Genomic DNA, 22,500 nt, shown 5'->3' with positions numbered 1-22,500 from the left:
CTGCTGCACTGAGTCACATAAAGAGTTGCCATATTTACCTGTGAGCCCGCCTCCCAGGCTCCGCCTCCTCATGTTGGTGCCCTCCTCGCTCAGGTGGCGCTTCAGTCTCAGGGCCGGACTCAGTCCGGGAACCTGCTCGGGGTTGCTGGACTTCCTGAGGGCGGGGGGGCAGAGGATGTGGTCCAGCTGGATGAAAGGCAAAGAGAAAGGTTCATCAACGTAGACCACCACCACGCAGCCCACTGGGCACCCTTTTTTAATTCAGATAAAATATCCCCCATTACACTAAAAATTACTTTTTAGGGGTATTGGAATGTGCCAGAAATATTTACGGTCCAACACTGGCACTAAGCATCCTGGTACTGACCTCGGTCCAGACTAGACGAACCCGCTACATAAATACAGACCTTTTATTTTTAGACTATTTAGTGCAGGGGTCAGCAGCCTTTTTGAAAGCAAGAGCTACTTCTTGGCTACTGATTCATGCCAAGGGCTACCAGTTTGATACACACTTAAATAAATTGCCAGAAATAGCCAATTTGCTCAATTTAACTTTAAGTTTATGTTATTATTAATAATTAATGATATTTATCTTTGTTGAATAACTGATCATCTAACAGTTTGAGATGCCACCTCAGTAGAAGCATTTAAGTCTCACCTTAAAACTCATTTGTATACTCTAGCCTTTAAATAGACTCCCTTTTTAGACCAGTTGATCTGCCGTTTCTTTTATTTTTCCTTCTATGTCCCACTCTCCCTTGTGGAGGGGGTCCGGTCCGATCCGGTGGCCATGTACTGCTTGCCTGTGTATCGGCTGGGGACATCTCTGCGCTGCTGATCCGCCTCCGCTTGGGATGGTTTCCTGCTGGCTCCGCTGTGAACGGGACTCTCGCTGCTGTGTTGGATCCGCTTTGGACTGGACTCTCGCGACTGTGTTGGATCCATTATGGATTGAACTTTCACAGTATCATGTTAGACCCGCTCGACATCCATTGCTTTCCTCCTCTCCAAGGTTTCTCATAGTCATCATTGTCACCGACGTCCCACTGGGTGTGAGTTTTTCCTTGCCCTTATGTGGGCCTACCGAGGATGTCGTAGTGGTTTGTGCAGCCCTTTGAGACACTAGTGATTTAGGGCTATATAAGTAAACATTGATTGATTGATTGATTGATTGATTAATGATTTCTCACAATAAATATATATAGAAACAGATAAATATTAAAAAAAAATAACCGGTATTTCTGTCTGTCATTCCATCCATTTTCTACCGCTTATTCCCTTTCGGGGTCGCGGGGGGCGCCGGCGCCTATCTCAGCTACAATCGGGCGGAAGGCGGGGTACACCCTGGACAAGTCGCCACCTCATCGCAGGGCCAACACAGATAGACGGACAACATTCACACTCACATTCCGTCGTACATTTTTTTCCTTCCACGGAAGATTTTTTGTAGAGAATAAATGATGAAAAAAACACTTAATCGAACGGTTTAAAAGAGGAGGAAAACACACCAAAAAAAATGGAAATTAAATTTTGAAACATATTTTCTCTTCAATTTCGACTCTTCAACCGAAAAAAAAGGAGAAAAACTGGCTAATTCGAATCTTTTTGAAAAATTAAAAAAACATAAGTAATGGAACATTATTAGTAATTTTTCCTGATTAAGATTAATTTTAGAATTTTGATGACATGTTTTAAATAGGTTAAAATCCAATCTGCACTTTGTTAGAATATATAACAAATTGGACCAAGTTATATTTTTAACAAAGACAAATCATTATTTCTTCTAGATTTTCCAGAGCAAAATTTTTTAAAAGAAATTCAAAAGACTTTGAAATAAGATTTAAACAGATTTTCTAGATTTGCCAGAATATTTTTTTTTTAATTTCAATCATCATAAGTTTGAAGAAATATTTCACAAATATTCTTCGTCGAAAAAACAGAAGCTAAAATGAAGAATTAAATTAAAATGTATTTATTATTCTTTACAATAAAAAAAATAATTTACTTGAACATTGATTTAAATTGTGAGGAACGAAGAGGAAGGAATTTAAAAGATAAAAAAGTAAGTGTGTTTAAAAACCCTAAAAATCATTTATAAGGTTGTATTTTTTCTCTAAAATTGTCTTTCTGAAAGTTATAAGAAGCAAAGTAAAAAAATAAATTAATTTATTTAAACGAGTGAAGACCAAGTCTTTAAAATATTTTCTTGTATTTTTAAATTCTATTTGAGTTTTGTTTCTCTTAGAATTAAAAATGAGACCAGCTTGCTAGTAAATAAATACAATTTAAAAAATAGAGGCAGCTCACTGGTAAGTGCTGCTATTTGAGCTATTTTAGTATGTACACGCTCACCACTTGTCGAAGGGCAGCTTTGTAAAAAAAAAAGAAGGCTTCACTACGTATCTTAAAACGAGAAAAGCTTGTAGACAGCACAAAGCTTCACAAGTTATGTCAACATGTGATTCTAATGTTAGCCTGTAGCTAATATAGCTATGCTCTTCTTTGTATGTGATGTATGTCATTGTGGAGAGGCGCCGCAGCCCTGCCCAAGATGGCGGCAAGGAGGCGGAGAATGTGGCCGGGAGCGACGCCGCTGCAATCGAATTCAGGTGCGTGGCCCACACACACTGGGAAACGATTAACATTTCTACTGACACTGTATAGAAGGGGAGAAGGAGGAGAGATCGAGGAGGAGGAGTCCATAGCATATGAGAAGCGAGAGCAAGACAGAGCGCGAGACGAGAACGACGACGGCGGCGGGCTGAAAAGCACACCGGGACCGACGAGGGGAGGAAGGAGCTGAAAAGCGATCCGAGCTGCAACTAAACTTTATTGCAAAACAAAGAAGTCAAACCTGCTCAAAAGCATGTCCTTCCTGGGTGGTCCATTCAACCCGCACAGACATCTATTACGTTGTTGTATGCCATATATGACACCTTTGTATGATATACGACATCTATAATGTTCTACGATATATGACACCTACTACTTTGTTGTATGAAAGATGTGGCGTCCATTACGTTGTTGTATGATGTATGACATTTATTTTGTTGTTGTATGATGTATGACAAGTGCACGGTTGAAGTGTTTCAAGTATACAACAGCTCATTAGCGTTAGAGCTAGCATTAGCACAAGACAGTGTGTCCCTTGTCTAAAGTCTAGGACATCATTCATTGTCGGAGCAAGTATCAAATGTGATACACACATGTGGGGTGCGGCCTCCCTGGCAGGTCGGGGCAAGAAGAAGGCAAAGAGTGAGTAAACACTGAAGGCAGTAAAAACCAGGAGCATGAAGGTAAGTAATGACATGATAATTAGGATGTTTGTCTTTCCTGACTGCAAAGGTAAGTTTGAACTCACCAGGAAGGAGAAACGCATGCAGCAGGCATTTGTGGCGTTGCATTTATTTGTGTCGTCGTCGCATTTGTCGTCGTCGTCGTCGTCGTCGCATTTATTTGTATCGTCGTCGCATTTATTTGTGTCGTCGCATTCATTTGTGTCGTCGTCGCACTTGTGTCGTTGCACGTGTGTCGTCGTTGCATTTATTTGTGTCGTTGTTGCACTTGTCATCGTAGCACTTGTGTCGTCGTCGCATTTGTGTCGTTGTTGCACTTGTGTTGTCTTTGCATTTGTGTCATCGCATTTATTTGTGTCGTCGTTGCACGTGTGTCGTTGCATGTGTGTCGTCGTTGCATTTGTGTCGTTGTTGTTGCACGTGTGTCGTCTTTGCATTTACTTGTGTCGTCGTTGCACTTGTGTCGTCGCATTTATTTGTGTCGGTGCACGTGTGTCATCTTTGCATTTATTTGTGTCGTCGTTGCATTTATTTGTGTCGTTGTTGCACGTGTGTCATCGTTGCATTTATTTGTGTCGTTGTTGCACGTGTCGTTGCACGTGTCGTTGCATTTATGTGTTTCGTTAATGCACGTGTGTCGTTCCATGTGTGCCGTCGTCGCACTTGTGTCGTCGCATTTATTTGTGTCGGTGCACGTGTGTCGTCTTTGCATTTATTTGTGTAGTCGTTGCACTTGTGTCGTCGTTGCATTTATTTGTGTCGTTGTTGCATGTGTCGTTGCATTAAATGTGTTTCGTTAATGCACGTGTGTCGTTCCATGTGTGTCGTCGTCGCACTTGTGTCGTCGTCACACTTGTGTCGTCGTCACACTTGTGTCGTCGCATTTATTTGTGTTGTCGTTGCACGGGTGTCGTTACATGTGTGTCGTTGTTGCATTTATTTGTGTCGTTGTTGCACTTGTGTCGTCGTCGCACTTGTGTCGTCGTCGCACTTGTGTCGTCGCATTTATTTGTGTCGCTGTTGCACGTGTGTCCTTACATGTGTCATCGTTGCATTTATTTGTGTCGTCGTTGTTCCATGTGTGTCGTTGTTGCACGTGTGTCGTCTTTGCATTTACTTGTGTCGTTGTTGCACTTGTGTCATCGCATTTATTTGTGTCGTTGTTGCACGTGTGTCGTTGCATGTGTGTCGTCGTTGCATTTATTTGTGTCGTTGTTGCACGTGTGTCGTCGCATGTGTGGCGTCGTTGCATTTGTGTCGTTGTTGCACGTGTGTCGTCGCATGTGTGTCGTCGTTGCATTTATTCGTGTCGTTGTTGCACGTGTGTCGTCGTTGCATGTGTTTCGTCGCATTTATTTGTGTCGTTGTTGCACGTGTGTCGTTACATGTCTGTCATTGCATTTATTTGTGTCGTGCATGTGTGTCGTCGTTGCATTTATTTGTGTCGTTGTTGCACGTGTGTCGTCGTTGCATTCATTTGTGTCAATGTTGCACGTGTGTCGTCGTTGCATTTATGTGTAGTTGCACGTGTGTCGTCGCATGTGTGTCGTTGTTGCATTTATTTGTGTCGTTGTTGCACGTGTGTCGTCGTTGCATTTGTGTCGTTGTTGCACGTGTGTCGTCGCATGTGTGTCGTCGTTACATGTGTGTCGTTGTTGCACGTGTGTCGTCGTTGCACGTGTGTCGTCGCATTTATTTGTGTCGTTGTTGCACGTGTGTCGTTACATGTGTGTCGTCGTTGCATTTAGTGTCGTTGCACGTGTGTCATCGTTGCATTTATTTGTGTCGTTGTTGCACGTGTGTCGTCGTTGCATTTATTTGTGTCGTTGTTGCACGTGTGTCGTCGTTGCATTCATTTGTGTCGTTGTTGCACGTGTGTCGTCGTTGCATTTATGTGTTGTTGTTGCACGTGTGTCGTCGTTGCATTTATGTGTCGTTGTTGCACGTGTGTCGTCGTTGCATGTGTGTCGTCGTTGCACGTGTGTCGTTGCACGTGTGTCGTCGTTGCATGTGTGTCGTTGTTGCATTTATTTGTGTCGTTGTTGCACGTGTGTTGTTGTTGCATTTATTTGGGTCGTTGTTGCATTTATTTGTGTCGTCCCTGCATTTACTTGTGTCGTCGCATTTATTTGTGTCGTTGTTGCATTTATTTGTGTCGTTACATGTGTGTCGTTGCATGTGTTTCGTCGGTGCATTTATGTGTCGTTGTTGCATGTGTGTCGTCGTTGCATTTATTTGTGTCGTTGCACGTGTGTCGTCGTTGCATTTATTTGTGTCGTTGTTGCACGTGTGTCGTCGTTGCATTTATTTGTGTCATTGTTGCACGTGTGTCGTCGTTGCATGTGTGTAGTCGTTGCATGTGTGTAGTCGTTGCATGTGTGTAGTCGTTGCATTTATTTGTGTCGTTGCATTTACTTGTGTCGTCGTTGCATTTACTTGTGTCGTCGTTGCATTTACTTGTGTCGTTGTTGCATTTATTTGTGTTGTTACATGTGTGTCGTTGCATGTGTGTCGTCGGCGCATTTATGTGTCGTCGTTGTACATGTGTCGTCGTATTTACTTGTGTCGTCTTTGCACTTGTGTTGGCGCATTTATTTGTGTCGTTGTTGCACGTGTGTCGTCGTTGCATGTGTGTCGTCGTTGCATTTATTTGTGTCCTCGCTGTATTTACTTGTGTCGTCGCATTTATTTGTGTCGTTGTTGCATTTATTTGTGTCGTTACATGTGTGTCGTTGCATGTGTGTCGTCGGTGCATTTATGTGTCGTCGTTGCATGTGTGTCGTCGTTGCATTTATTTGTGTCGTTGTTGCACGTGTGTCGTCGTTGCATGTGTGTAGTCGTTGCATTTATTTGTGTCGTTGTTGCATTTATTTGTGTTGTTACATGTGTGTCGTTGCACGTGTGTCGTCGGCGCATTTATGCGTCGTCGTTGTACATGTGTCGTCGTACATGTGTCGTCGTATTTACTTGTGTCGTCTTTGCACTTGTGTTGCCGCATTTATTTGTGTCGTTGTTGCACGTGTGTCGTCGTTGCATGTGTGTCGTCGTTGCATTTATTTGTGTCGTTGTTGCATTTATTTGTGTCCTCGCTGTATTTACTTGTGTCGTCACATTTATTTGTGTCGTTGTTGCATTTATTTGTGTCGTTACATGTGTGTCGTCGGTGCATTTATGTGTCGTTGTTGCATGTGTGTTGTCATTGCATTTATTTGTGTCGTCGTTGCACGTGTGTCGTCGTTGCATGTGTGTCGTCGTTGCATTTATTTGTGTCGTTGTTGCACGTGTGTCGTCGTTGCATGTGTGTAGTCGTTGCATTTATTTGGGTCGTTGTTGCATTTATTTGTGTCGTTACATGTGTGTCGTCGTTGCATGTATTTGTGTCGTTGTTGCACGTGTGTCGTCGTTGCATGTGTGTAGTCGTTGCATTTATTTGGGTCGTTGTTGCATTTATTTGTGCCGTCGCTGCATTTACTTGTGTCGCCGCATTTATTTGTGTCGTTACATGTGTGTCGTTGCATTTGTGTCGTCGTTGCATTTATTTGTGTCGTTGCACGTGTGTCGTTGCATTTATTTGCGTCGTTGTTGCATGTGTGTAGTCGTTGCATTTATTTGTGTCGTTGTTGCACGTGTGTTGTCGTTGCATGTGTGTAGTCGTTGCATTTACTTGGGTCGTTGTTGCATTTATTTGTGTCGTCGCTGCATTTACTTGCGTCGCCGCATTTATTTGCGTCGTTGTTGCATTTATTTGTGTCGTTACATGTGTGTCGTTGCATGTGTGTCGTCGTTGCATTTATTTGTGTCGTCGTTGCACGTGTGTAGTCGTTGCATGTGTGTAGTCGTTGCATTTATTTGTGTCGTTGTTGCACGTGTGTCGTCGTTGCATTTACTTGTGTCGTCGTTGCATTTACTTGTGTCGTCGTTGCATTTACTTGTGTCGTCGGTGCATTTATGTGTCGTCGTTGAACTTGTGTCGTCTTTGCACTTGTGTTGGCGCATTTATTTGCGTCGTTGTTGCATGTGTGTAGTCGTTGCATTTATTTGTGTCGTTGTTGCACGTGTGTTGTCGTTGCATTTGTGTAGTCGTTGCATTTACTTGGGTCGTCGTTGCATTTATTTGTGTCGTTGTTGCATTTATTTGTGTCCTCGCTGTATTTACTTGTGTCGTCGCATTTATTTGTGTCGTTGTTGCATTTATTTGTGTCGTTACATGTGTGTCGTTGCATGTGTGTCGTCGGTGCATTTATGTGTCGTTGTTGCATGTGTGTCGTCATTGCATTTATTTGTGTCGTCATTGCACGTGTGTCGTCGTTGCATGTGTGTCGTCGTTGCATTTATTTGTGTCGTTGTTGCACGTGTGTCGTCGTTGCATGTGTGTAGTCGTTGCATTTATTTGTGTCGTTGTTGCATTTATTTGTGTTGTTACATGTGTGTCGTTGCACGTGTGTCGTCGGCGCATTCATGTGTCGTCGTTGTACATGTGTCGTCGTATTTACTTGTGTCGTCTTTGCACTTGTGTTGCCGCATTTATTTGTGTCGTTGTTGCACGTGTGTCGTCGTTGCATGTGTGTCGTCGTTGCATTTATTTGTGTCGTTGTTGCATTTATTTGTGTCCTCGCTGTATTTACTTGTGTCGTCACATTTATTTGTGTCGTTACATGTGTGTCGTCGGTGCATTTATGTGTCGTTGTTGCATGTGTGTCGTCATTGCATTTATTTGTGTCGTCGTTGCATGTGTGTCGTCGTTGCATTTATTTGTGTCGTTGTTGCACGTGTGTCGTCGTTGCATGTGTGTAGTCGTTGCATTTATTTGGGTCGTTGTTGCATTTATTTGTGTCGTTACATGTGTGTCGTCGTTGCATGTGTGTCGTCGTCGCATTTATTTGGGTCGTTGTTGCATTTACTTGTGTCGTCGTTGCATTTACTTGTGTCGTCGGTGCATTTATGTGTCGTCGTTGAACTTGTGTCGTCTTTGCACTTGTGTTGGCGCATTTATTTGCGTCGTTGTTGCACGTGTGTCGTCGCATGTGTGGCGTCGTTGCATTTGTGTCGTTGTTGCACGTGTGTCGTCGTTGCATGTGTGTCGTCGTTGCATTTATTCGTGTCGTTGTTGCACGTGTGTCGTCGTTGCATGTGTTTCGTCGCATTTATTTGTGTCGTTGTTGCACGTGTGTCGTTACATGTCTGTCATTGCATTTATTTGTGTCGTGCATGTGTGTCGTCGTTGCATTTATTTGTGTCGTTGCACGTGTGTCGTCGTTGCATTCATTTGTGTCATTGTTGCACGTGTGTCGTCGTTGCATGTGTTTCGTCGCATTTATTTGTGTCGTTGTTGCACGTGTGTCGTTACATGTCTGTCATTGCATTTATTTGTGTCGTGCATGTGTGTCGTCGTTGCATTTATTTGTGTCGTTGTTGCACGTGTGTCGTCGTTGCATTCATTTGTGTCATTGTTGCACGTGTGTCGTCGTTGCATTTATGTGTAGTTGCACGTGTGTCGTCGCATGTGTGTCGTTGTTGCATTTATTTGTGTCGTTGTTGCACGTGTGTCGTCGTTGCATTTGTGTCGTTGTTGCACGTGTGTCGTCGCATGTGTGTCGTCGTTACATGTGTGTCGTTGTTGCACGTGTGTCGTCGTTGCACGTGTGTCGTCGCATTTATTTGTGTCGTTGTTGCACGTGTGTCGTTACATGTGTGTCGTCGTTGCATTTAGTGTTGTTGCACGTGTGTCGTCGTTGCATTTATTTGTGTCGTTGTTGCACGTGTGTCGTCGTTGCATTTATTTGTGTCGTTGTTGCACGTGTGTCGTCGTTGCATTCATTTGTGTCGTTGTTGCACGTGTGTCGTCGTTGCATTTATGTGTCGTTGTTGCACGTGTGTCGTTGCATTTATGTGTCGTTGTTGCACGTGTGTCGTCGTTGCATGTGTGTCGTCGTTGCACGTGTGTCGTTGCACGTGTGTCGTCGTTGCATGTGTGTCGTTGTTGCATTTATTTGTGTCGTTGTTGCACGTGTGTTGTTGTTGCATTTATTTGTGTCGTCCCTGCATTTACTTGTGTCGTCGCATTTATTTGTGTCGTTGTTGCATTTATTTGTGTCGTTACATGTGTGTCGTTGCATGTGTTTCGTCGGTGCATTTATGTGTCGTTGTTGCATGTGTGTCGTCGTTGCATTTATTTGTGTCGTTGCACGTGTGTCGTCGTTGCATTTATTTGTGTCGTTGTTGCACGTGTGTCGTCGTTGCATTTATTTGTGTCATTGTTGCACGTGTGTCGTCGTTGCATGTGTGTAGTCGTTGCATGTGTGTAGTCGTTGCATTTATTTGTGTCGTTACATTTAGTTGTGTCGTCGTTGCATTTACTTGTGTCGTCGTTGCATTTACTTGTGTCGTTGTTGCATTTATTTGTGTTGTTACATGTGTGTCGTTGCATGTGTGTCGTCGGCGCATTTATGTGTCGTCGTTGTACATGTGTCGTCGTATTTACTTGTGTCGTCTTTGCACTTGTGTTGGCGCATTTATTTGTGTCGTTGTTGCACGTGTGTCGTCGTTGCATGTGTGTCGTCGTTGCATTTATTTGTGTCCTCGCTGTATTTACTTGTGTCGTCGCATTTATTTGTGTCGTTGTTGCATTTATTTGTGTCGTTACATGTGTGTCGTTGCATGTGTGTCGTCGGTGCATTTATGTGTCGTCGTTGCATGTGTGTCGTCGTTGCATTTATTTGTGTCGTTGTTGCACGTGTGTCGTCGTTGCATGTGTGTAGTCGTTGCATTTATTTGTGTCGTCCCTGCATTTACTTGTGTCGTCGCATTTATTTGTGTCGTCGTTGCATTTATTTGTGTCGTTGTTGCATTTACTTGTGTCGTCGTTGCATTTAATTGTGTCGTCGGTGCATTTATGTGTCGTCGTTGAACTTGTGTCGTCTTTGCACTTGTGTTGGCGCATTTATTTGCGTCGTTGTTGCATGTGTGTAGTCGTTGCATTTATTTGTGTCGTTGTTGCACGTGTGTTGTCGTTGCATTTGTGTAGTCGTTGCATTTACTTGGGTCGTCGTTGCATTTATTTGTGTCGTTGTTGCATTTATTTGTGTCCTCGCTGTATTTACTTGTGTCGTCGCATTTATTTGTGTCGTTGTTGCATTTATTTGTGTCGTTACATGTGTGTCGTTGCATGTGTGTCGTCGGTGCATTTATGTGTCGTTGTTGCATGTGTGTCGTCATTGCATTTATTTGTGTCGTCATTGCACGTGTGTCGTCGTTGCATGTGTGTCGTCGTTGCATTTATTTGTGTCGTTGTTGCACGTGTGTCGTCGTTGCATGTGTGTAGTCGTTGCATTTATTTGTGTCGTTGTATTTATTTGTGTTGTTACATGTGTGTCGTTGCACGTGTGTCGTCGGCGCATTCATGTGTCGTCGTTGTACATGTGTCGTCGTATTTACTTGTGTCGTCTTTGCACTTGTGTTGCCGCATTTATTTGTGTCGTTGTTGCACGTGTGTCGTCGTTGCATGTGTGTCGTCGTTGCATTTATTTGTGTCGTTGTTGCATTTATTTGTGTCCTCGCTGTATTTACTTGTGTCGTCACATTTATTTGTGTCGTTACATGTGTGTCGTCGGTGCATTTATGTGTCGTTGTTGCATGTGTGTCGTCATTGCATTTATTTGTGTCGTCGTTGCATGTGTGTCGTCGTTGCATTTATTTGTGTCGTTGTTGCACGTGTGTCGTCGTTGCATGTGTGTAGTCGTTGCGTTTATTTGGGTCGTTGTTGCATTTATTTGTGTCGTTACATGTGTGTCGTCGTTGCATGTGTGTCGTCGTCGCATTTATTTGGGTCGTTGTTGCATTTACTTGTGTCGTCGTTGCATTTACTTGTGTCGTCGGTGCATTTATGTGTCGTCGTTGAACTTGTGTCGTCTTTGCACTTGTGTTGGCGCATTTATTTGCGTCGTTGTTGCACGTGTGTCGTCGCATGTGTGGCGTCGTTGCATTTGTGTCGTTGTTGCACGTGTGTCGTCGTTGCATGTGTGTCGTCGTTGCATTTATTCGTGTCGTTGTTGCACGTGTGTCGTCGTTGCATGTGTTTCGTGGCATTTATTTGTGTCGTTGTTGCACGTGTGTCGTTACATGTCTGTCATCGCATTTATTTGTGTCGTGCATGTGTGTCGTCGTTGCATTTATTTGTGTCGTTGTTGCACGTGTGTCGTCGTTGCATTCATTTGTGTCATTGTTGCACGTGTGTCGTCGTTGCATGTGTTTCGTCGCATTTATTTGTGTCGTTGTTGCACGTGTGTCGTTACATGTCTGTCATTGCATTTATTTGTGTCGTGCATGTGTGTCGTCGTTGCATTTATTTGTGTCGTTGTTGCACGTGTGTCGTCGTTGCATTCATTTGTGTCATTGTTGCACGTGTGTCGTCGTTGCATTTATGTGTAGTTGCACGTGTGTCGTCGCATGTGTGTCGTTGTTGCATTTATTTGTGTCGTTGTTGCACGTGTGTCGTCGTTGCATTTGTGTCGTTGTTGCACGTGTGTCGTCGCATGTGTGTCGTCGTTACATGTGTGTCGTTGTTGCACGTGTGTCGTCGTTGCACGTGTGTCGTCGCATTTATTTTTGTCGTTGTTGCACGTGTGTCGTTACATGTGTGTCGTCGTTGCATTTAGTGTCGTTGCACGTGTGTCGTCGTTGCATTTATTTGTGTCGTTGTTGCACGTGTGTCGTCGTTGCATTTATTTGTGTCGTTGTTGCACGTGTGTCGTCGTTGCATTCATTTGTGTCGTTGTTGCACGTGTGTCGTCGTTGCATTTATGTGTCGTTGTTGCACGTGTGTCGTCGTTGCATTTATGTGTCGTTGTTGCACGTGTGTCGTCGTTGCATGTGTGTCGTCGTTGCACGTGTGTCGTTGCACGTGTGTCGTCGTTGCATGTGTGTCGTTGTTGCATTTATTTGTGTCGTTGTTGCACGTGTGTTGTTGTTGCATTTATTTGGGTCGTTGTTGCATTTATTTGTGTCGTCCCTGCATTTACTTGTGTCGTCGCATTTATTTGTGTCGTTGTTGCATTTATTTGTGTCGTTACATGTGTGTCGTTGCATGTGTTTCGTCGGTGCATTTATGTGTCGTTGTTGCATGTGTGTCGTCGTTGCATTTATTTGTGTCGTTGCACGTGTGTCGTCGTTGCATTTATTTGTGTCGTTGTTGCACGTGTGTCGTCGTTGCATTTATTTGTGTCATTGTTGCACGTGTGTCGTCGTTGCATGTGTGTAGTCGTTGCATGTGTGTAGTCGTTGCATTTATTTGTGTCGTTACATTTAGTTGTGTCGTCGTTGCATTTACTTGTGTCGTTGTTGCATTTATTTGTGTTGTTACATGTGTGTCGTTGCATGTGTGTCGTCGGCGCATTTATGTGTCGTCGTTGTACATGTGTCGTCGTATTTACTTGTGTCGTCTTTGCACTTGTGTTGGCGCATTTATTTGTGTCGTTGTTGCACGTGTGTCGTCGTTGCATGTGTGTCGTCGTTGCATTTATTTGTGTCCTCGCTGTATTTACTTGTGTCGTCGCATTTATTTGTGTCGTTGTTGCATTTATTTGTGTCGTTACATGTGTGTCGTTGCATGTGTGTCGTTGGTGCATTTATGTGTCGTCGTTGCATTTATTTGTGTCGTTGTTGCACGTGTGTCGTCGTTGCATGTGTGTAGTCGTTGCATTTATTTGTGTCGTTGTTGCATTTATTTGTGTTGTTACATGTGTGTCGTTGCACGTGTGTCGTCGGCGCATTTATGTGTCGTCGTTGTACATGTGTCGTCGTACATGTGTCGTCGTACATGTGTCGTCGTATTTACTTGTGTCGTCTTTGCACTTGTGTTGCCGCATTTATTTGTGTCGTTGTTGCACGTGTGTCGTCGTTGCATGTGTGTCGTCGTTGCATTTATTTGTGTCGTTGTTGCATTTATTTGTGTCGTTGCACGTGTGTCGTTGCATTTATTTGCGTCGTTGTTGCATGTGTGTAGTCGTTGCATTTATTTGTGTCGTTGTTGCACGTGTGCTGTCGTTGCATGTGTGTAGTCGTTGCATTTACTTGGGTCGTTGTTGCATTTATTTGTGTCGTCGCTGCATTTACTTGCGTCGCCGCATTTATTTGCGTCGTTGTTGCATTTATTTGTGTCGTTACATGTGTGTCGTTGCATGTGTGTCGTCGTTGCATTTATTTGTGTCGTCGTTGCACATGTGTAGTCGTTGCATGTGTGTAGTCGTTGCATTTATTTGTGTCGTTGTTGCACGTGTGTCGTCGTTGCATTTATTTGTGTCGTTGTTGCATTTACTTGTGTCGTCGTTGCATTTACTTGTGTCGTCGGTGCATTTATGTGTCGTCGTTGAACTTGTGTCGTCTTTGCACTTGTGTTGGCGCATTTATTTGCGTCGTTGTTGCATGTGTGTAGTCGTTGCATTTATTTGTGTCGTTGTTGCACGTGTGTTGTCGTTGCATTTGTGTAGTCGTTGCATTTACTTGGGTCGTCGTTGCATTTATTTGTGTCGTTGTTGCATTTATTTGTGTCCTCGCTGTATTTACTTGTGTCGTCGCATTTATTTGTGTCGTTGTTGCATTTATTTGTGTCGTTACATGTGTGTCGTTGCATGTGTGTCGTCGGTGCATTTATGTGTCGTTGTTGCATGTGTGTCGTCATTGCATTTATTTGTGTCGTCATTGCACGTGTGTCGTCGTTGCATGTGTGTCGTCGTTGCATTTATTTGTGTCGTTGTTGCACGTGTGTCGTCGTTGCATGTGTGTAGTCGTTGCATTTATTTGTGTCGTTGTTGCATTTATTTGTGTTGTTACATGTGTGTCGTTGCACGTGTGTCGTCGGCGCATTCATGTGTCGTCGTTGTACATGTGTCGTCGTATTTACTTGTGTCGTCTTTGCACTTGTGTTGCCGCATTTATTTGTGTCGTTGTTGCACGTGTGTCGTCGTTGCATGTGTGTCGTCGTTGCATTTATTTGTGTCGTTGTTGCATTTATTTGTGTCCTCGCTGTATTTACTTGTGTCGTCACATTTATTTGTGTCGTTACATGTGTGTCGTCGGTGCATTTATGTGTCGTTGTTGCATGTGTGTCGTCATTGCATTTATTTGTGTCGTCGTTGCATGTGTGTCGTCGTTGCATTTATTTGTGTCGTTGTTGCACGTGTGTCGTCGTTGCATGTGTGTAGTCGTTGCATTTATTTGGGTCGTTGTTGCATTTATTTGTGTCGTTACATGTGTGTCGTCGTTGCATGTGTGTCGTCGTCGCATTTATTTGGGTCGTTGTTGCACGTGTGTCGTCGCTGCATGTCTGTAGTCGTTGCATTTATTTGGGTCGTTGCATTTATTTGTGCCGTCGCTGCATTTACTTGTGTCGCTGCATTTATTTGTGTCGTTACATGTGTGTCGTTGCATTTGTGTCGTCGTTGCATTTATTTGTGTCGTTGCACGTGTGTCGTCGTTGCATTTATTTGCGTCGTTGTTGCATGTGTGTAGTCGTTGCATTTATTTGTGTCGTTGTTGCACGTGTGTTGTCGTTGCATGTGTGTAGTCGTTGCATTTACTTGGGTCGTTGTTGCATTTATTTGTGTCGTCGCTGCATTTACTTGTGTCGCCGCATTTATTTGTGTCGTTGTTGCATTTATTTGTGTCGTTGCATGTGTGTCGTTGCATGTGTGTCGTCGTTGCATTTATTTGTGTCGTAGTTGCACGTGTGTCGTCGTTGCATGTGTGTAGTCGTTGCATTTATTTGTGTCGTTGTTGCACGTGTGTCGTCGTTGCATGTGTGTCGTCGTTGCATTTATTTGTGTCGTTGCATTTACTTGTGTCGTCGCATTTATTTGTGTCGTCGGTGCATTTATGTGTCGTCGTTGAACTTGTGTCGTCTTTGCACTTGTGTTGGCGCATTTATTTGTGTCGTTGTTGCACGTGTGTCGTTACATGTGTGTCGTCGTTGCATTTATTTGTGTTGTCTTCGCACTTGTGTTGTCGTTGCGTTTGTATCGTCGGCACAAGGCCACTCGCTTCGCTTCAACCGCAGTAAACCCAAACGTGCACGCCGCTCTAAGAGCAGCTGCCAAGTGACCTTTGACCCGACCTTCTTTGCTCCGCCTCCACGACACGACTTTATTGTCACAACAAACACAACACGATTACAATGTTTGACTGTCAGCAAACACACACACGCGCACACACACGCACTCAAATCCACGACACAAAGCCGCTCAGTTTCAAAGGAACACAAACACTGGAGAGACTCTCCACTGCGGTTGTTGACCTTCACCTGTGGAGACCACAAAAAGTGTGTGTGTGTGTGTGTGTGTGTGTGTGTGTGTGATAAGTGGCAAATGCACTGGGACTTCAGAAAAACACACAAGTGTACATGGCTACACAAACAACGGCACTAAAGTCACACACACACACACACACACACACACACACACACACACACACACACACACACACACACACACACACACACACACACACACACACACACACACACACACACACCATAAAGCAACCAAAAGCAAAAAGTTACTTTACCAGAAATATTTTTGAATTACTAACACAATTACTCTTAAATAAATGTAATGAATGGATTAATAGAGATAGTCATTTCTATGCAACATAAAAAGTATACAACATCTATTATGTTGTTGTATGTCATATATGACATCCATCACTATTACATTTATTCTATTGTTTTTAATACAACTGACATTATCTAAATGTTTTTTTTTCCGATGTTTTGAGGGTCGATGAAAGTGATTTGAATGTTAGAAGTTGAATTGACATACAAGTGTTTTGAGTTAAGAGCACCAAGACGGAACCAATGACACTCTGTGGTCCTGCCAGATCTTTCATGCCCGACCAGGTCTTCGGTTTGTGTGGAGACCAACAACAATCCTTACTCCGTGGTTGCTAGGACAACCGGCACACGCATGCACTGAAACAGGAAGCAGCGAAACACACACACACACACAGACACACACACACGTGCGCGCACGCACGCACGCACGCACACACACGCACGCACGCACGCACAAACAAACGCACTCACACAAACACGCGCACACACACACACAAACACAAAAACTCACACGCACACACACACGTAAACACGCAAACACACACACACAAAAACACACAAAACACATGCACACAAACAGAAAAACACGCACACACACAAACACACAAACACAAAAACACACACACGTACACAAACACACATGCGCACACACACACACACACACACATGCACAAACACACACGCACAAACACACACACATACACACACACAAACAAACACAAAAACACACGCACACACACACACACAAACACGCACAAACATGCAAACACACACAAACGCACACACACAAACACAAACACAGGCACAAACACACACACAAACACGCACAAACACACACGCAAACACGCACAAACACAAAAACACACACACAAACACAAAAACACACACACGCACACAAACACACACACACACACAAACATGCACACACACAAACAAAAACACATGCACAGACACACACAAACACGCAAACACACACACAAAAACACACACAGAAACACACAAACACACACACGGACACACACAAAAACACAAACACGCACAAACACACACGCAAACACGCACAAATGCACACACACAAAAACACACACGCGCACACAAACACACACGCAAAAACACAAAAACACACGCACACACACACACAAACACGCACAAACACAAAAATACACACAGAAACACACAAACACACACACACGGACACACACAGGCACAAACACACACACACAAACACGCACAAACACACACGCAAACACGCACACACACAAAAACACACACACAAACACTCACAAAAACATGCACACACAAACGTGAAAACACACACATGCACACAAACACGAACACACAAACACGCACACACACACACACACACACACACACACACACACACACCCACCCAGTCATCTGTCTGCCCGCCATTGTCTTGGTCACATCCTTTCATGTTCCTGGCACAGAGGGGGTGTTGGTGTAAAGGTCAGCCTGCTCTCCACACCAACAACACCCGTGCAAACATCCCATCTTGGAACAACACTGCTGCCTAAACGGGCTGCAAGTAAAACCCCAACAAACACACCAAAGCATTTACACGAGATCACAACACACATGCTTCAATTACCGATACTTTTTTCCTACACTTTGATCTCTGTGGCTTATAAAAACGGTGCGGCTAATTTATGGATTACGTTGTACGACACATGACATCTATTACGTTGTTGGGGGCGATGTTTGACGACACTGGACACAATACTTCACTAATTTAAGCTCATATTTCAGTAAATTGAGTGACGCGGACACGTTTGTTACTGAATATGTTCTAACACGCCTCTGGCTACATCATACTTTACTCCACAGCAAGATTGTCCAATGACTCAGGTATAGCGTGTGTGCTATTGTGTGCTTAGCTGCGGTGTAGCCGCTGGCTTCTAGTAGCCCAGGGCTCACCAACGTTTTTGAAAGCAAGAGCTACTTCTTGGGTACTGATTCATGCCAAGGGCTACCAGTTTGATACACACTTAAATAAATTGCCAATTTACCTTTAATAAATAAATCTATCTATCTATATATATATATATATATATATATAAAAATGTGTATTTCTGTCTGTCATTCCGTCGTACTTTTTTTTTCCTTTTACGCAATGTTATTAGTAGAGAATAAATTATGAAAAAAACACTTAATTGAACGATTTAAAAGAGAAAACACACAAAAAAATGAAAATGTAATTTTGAAACATAGTTTATCTTCAATTCAGACTCTTTAAAATTCAAAATACAAACGAAAAAAATGAAGAGAAAAACTAGCTAATTCGAATCTTTTTGAAAAAAATGTAAAAAAGAGGTAGTAATTTTTCCTAATTAAGTTTAATTTTAAAATTTTGATGACATGTTTTAAATAGGTTAAAATCCAATCTGCACTTTGTTAGAATATATAACAAATTGGACCAAGCTATATTTCTAACAAAGACAAATCATTATTTCTTCTAGATTTTCCAGAACAAAATTTTTGAAAGAAATTCAAAAGACTTTGAAATAACATTTAAATTTCTACATTTGTCAGAATATTTTTTTTTTAATTTTAATCACAAGTTTGAAGAAATATTTCACAAATATTCTTCGTCGAAAAAACAGAAGCTAAAATGAAGAATTAAATTAAAATGTATTTATTATTCTTTACAATAAAAAAAATAAATACTTGAACATTGATTTAAATTTTCAGGAAAGAAGAGGAAGGAATTTAAAAGGTAAAAAGGTATATGTGTTGAAAAATCCTAAAATCCTTTTTAAGGTTGTATTTTTTCTCTAAAATTGTCTTTCTGAAAGTTATAAGAAGCAAAGTAAAAAAAATTAAGGAATTTATTTAAACAAGTGAAGACCAAGTCTTTAAAATATTTTCTTGGATTTCCAAATTCTATTTGAGTTTTGTCTCTCTTAGAATTAAAAATGAGACCAGCTTGCTAGTAAATAAATACAATTAAAAAAATTGAGGCAGCTCACTGGTAAGTGCTGCTATTTGAGCTATTTTTAGAACAGGCCAGCGGGCGACTCATCTGGTCCTTATGGGCGACCTGGCGTTGGTGACCCCTGTAGTAGTCTATGTTCTAGTAGTGGACTTCGATGCAGTCTTTGAGAATGTCAGCCTGCCCGGCAACCGTTGTGCGGGCCACGGCCAGGGGGAGGAGCTTATCCGGCGGCCAGTTGAAGGCAGAATGTGGCTGCTGTCAGTGAACAATGTGAACGCTAGCGGCCAGCGCGGCAGTACTGTGTCATGGCCAACATAAACAACCTGGCTCCCGTTCTCAGGGACTAAACTATGTGGCGGCCTCCTCGTCACAGGACATCAGTCTTGCTCCACTCGGCCCGCATTCCAAACTTCCTTCACGGCTTTACGTCAGAAGGTTTTTAAAATCAATCAATCAATGTTTATTTATATAGCCCCAAATCACAAATGTCTCAAAGGACTGCACAAATCATTACGACTACAACATCCTCGGAAGAACCCACAAAAGGGCAAGGAAAACTCACACCCAGTGGGCAGGGAGAATTCACATCCAGTGGGACGCCAGTGACAATGCTGACTATGAGAAACCTTGGAGAGGACCTCAGATGTGGGCAACCCCCCCACTTTGGGGACCGAAAGCAATGGATGTCGAGCGGGTCTAACATGATACTGTGAAAGTTCAATCCATAGTGGCTCCAACACAGCCGCCAGAGTTCAGTTCAAGCGGACCCAAGACAGCAGCGAGAGTCCCGTCCACAGGAAACCATCTCAAACGGATCAGCAGCGTAGAGATGTCCCCAACCGATACAGGCGAGCGGTCCATCCTGGGTCCCGACGAGCGGTCCATCCTGGGTCTCGAATAAAAGTAGTTTGGCTCGTTTTAAAACGGACCTTCTGCAAAAACACCAAAGATCCTGAACGTGAGAAGGACAGCTCGGCTGGTTTTTGATGCACAGACTAGCCTAGCCAAAGATCCTCTATATCAGTGGTCCCCAACCTTTTTGTATCCGCGGGGGGTTGGGGGGGTCCTTTTTTTTTTCTTCTTCTTTGTCATGAAAAAGGGACGTTTTTGTCATGAAAAAGGGAATTTTTTGTGGTTGGTGCACTATTTGTAAGTTTATATTGAGTTTTTTTATGTTGATTTAATAAAAAAAATATATATATATATATATATATATATATATTTTTTTTTTTTTAAATAAAAAATTCTTCTGCGGTCCGGTACCAATCGGGCCGCGGCCCGGTGGTTGGGGACCACTGCTGTATATGACAGGCGAGCGCTTCTTCTGATCAAAATGCATCGCAAAAACCCTCAATGACAGTGGAATACTGTTGTTGGGGCGGCATAGCTCGGTTGGTAGAGCGTCTGTGCCAGCAACTTGAAGGTTGCAGGTTCGATTCCCGCTTCCGTCATCCTAGTCACTGCCGTTGTGTCCTTGGGCAAGACACTTTACCCACCTGCTCCCAGTGCCACCCACACTGGTTTAAATGTAACTTAGATATTGGGTTTCACTATGTAAAGCGCTTTGAGTCACTAGAGAAAAGCGCTATATAAATATAATTCACTTCACTTCACTTGTTGTTGTTAAGTCCAAGATCCTCAATCTAGTAAGAGTTTATGTTAGAGTTCTCGAAAAGAACATACATACATGTATATATGTGTGTGTATATATATATACATATATATATATATATATATATACACATAAACATACATACATGTATATATGTATGTATATATATATATATACATATATACATACATATATATATACATATATACATACATATATATATACATATATACATACATATATATATATATATATATATATACATACATACATACAGACATACATACATATATATACATACATATATACACCTATACATACAAATACATAAATATACTTATATACACATACATATATCATGTATACATATATATTAATACTTATATACATATGTATACACACATATATACATACATATATATATACACATACATACATACATATATACACATACATACATACATACATACATACACACATACATACATACACACATACATATATATACACATACATATATATACACATACATACATACATACACACACACACACATTTATACATATGTATGTATGTATATTAGGGGTGTAACGGTACACAAAAATTTCGATTCGGTACGTACCTCGGTTCAGAGGTCACGGTTCGGTTCATTTTCGGTACAGTAAGAAAACAACAAAATATACATTTTTTGGTTATTTATTTACCAAATGTGTAAACAATGGCTTTATCCTTTTAAAATTGGTAGCACTATAATAATTCTGCCCACGTTAATCCACATTAAACTGCCTCAAGTTATTGCTTTGATGAAATAAAATGACAATTTTTCTTCTACATATAAAAAGTGCAACATTAAACAGTTTCAAGTCAACTCATCATGCTTAATTTATTACAGCATTTGGGAAGCCTGTAGTTGACTTTTATTATGTAAATGTTATATTTGTATCAACATGTGATAGCAGGGACCCTGCCATTCAAAACCAGGCTGCTACATTACTAATGATTCATGTAACTATAGCTGAAAAAATAATACAATAGCAATAGGAGAGACTATTCATCCCTGAACACCATGGAGTTCATGTAGGCTTTATGATGCACTTACATTATTATATACACTATCAGAGACAGAAACTCTTCATTTAATTTAATGTCCTTTTATGCTGCTTCCACACAGCTCAATCAACACTGTCCGTTACACACAAACACACACACACCGCAAAATGAGCTAACGTTACGCTAAAAGCTAACTAGCCTTTACCTAAAGAGTGAGCTGAGCTGAAGTTTGTTTCTGGAAGGTCAACGGGCTCATAGTGATGTTTATAGAAAGTAGTTGACTTGGAAGTGTTTAGTGCTGCTCACCTGCTCGAGGCTGAAGCGCTCTGAATACGCACTGCTGATTGGTTGTTACATCGCTCTGAATACGCACTGCTGATTGGCTTGTTACCGCTACTGTTGTAACCAATCAGATGGTTGTGTGGGCGGGACAATGATGGGTGCTGTGTACAGACAGAGGCAGAACGGAGCGGAGCAGCTTGTTAAGACTTTAGCATAGGCGGCTACTTCATATGTTCCTGTGGAACTTGTTCGATACTCCTCCGCACCGAAACGGAACCCCCGTACCGAAACGATTCAATACAAATACACGTACCGTTACACCCCCTACCTGGCGGCGCCAAAATCGGCGGAATTCCGCGGAAAATTCCCATCCCTGTAATAATTGTGGTGGGAAAGTTGGGCCTGGAGGGATGTCAAGAAAGTGAAGAACTGCTGTACTGTACTATATATAGTCTGCTGCTTGCAAAGATCATCTATATCACGGCACAGAGCTGCTCTTCATTTGTTTGAAAGTACTTTGTCACACGGGGAATCCTCCTCCAAACTCATCTTATCAGTTCACTCCGACGCCTGGGGGGTTTTGGAGCGGTGAGGAGTCCCGGGGGGACTGTGTGCTTCCTGTGTGGACTTGATTTAATGCTGCTTCTTTCCTGCACTTTAATACTGCTTCTTTCCAATACTTTAATACTGCTTCTTTCCTACACTT

At 42.4% G+C, this 22,500-nt stretch overlaps 1 protein-coding gene across 2 annotated transcripts in view; it reads right to left on the bottom strand.

Annotated features, from left to right (window-relative positions):
- mast4 (microtubule associated serine/threonine kinase family member 4) overlaps nt 1-22,500 on the bottom strand; it is a 241,142-nt gene that overhangs the window by 177,614 nt on the left and 41,028 nt on the right. For both annotated transcript variants that reach the window (XM_061907856.1, XM_061907857.1), the window contains exon 3: nt 39-186. In XM_061907856.1, the coding sequence (XP_061763840.1) occupies nt 39-186 (148 nt within the window). The remainder of the gene's footprint in view (nt 1-38; nt 187-22,500) is intronic.

Source organism: Nerophis ophidion, linkage group LG08, assembly GCF_033978795.1.
Source record: "Nerophis ophidion isolate RoL-2023_Sa linkage group LG08, RoL_Noph_v1.0, whole genome shotgun sequence".
Lineage (NCBI taxonomy): Eukaryota > Metazoa > Chordata > Actinopteri > Syngnathiformes > Syngnathidae > Nerophis > Nerophis ophidion.
Note: the sequence above shows the minus strand (reverse complement) of the source record. Positions and strands in the feature narration are given on the sequence as shown.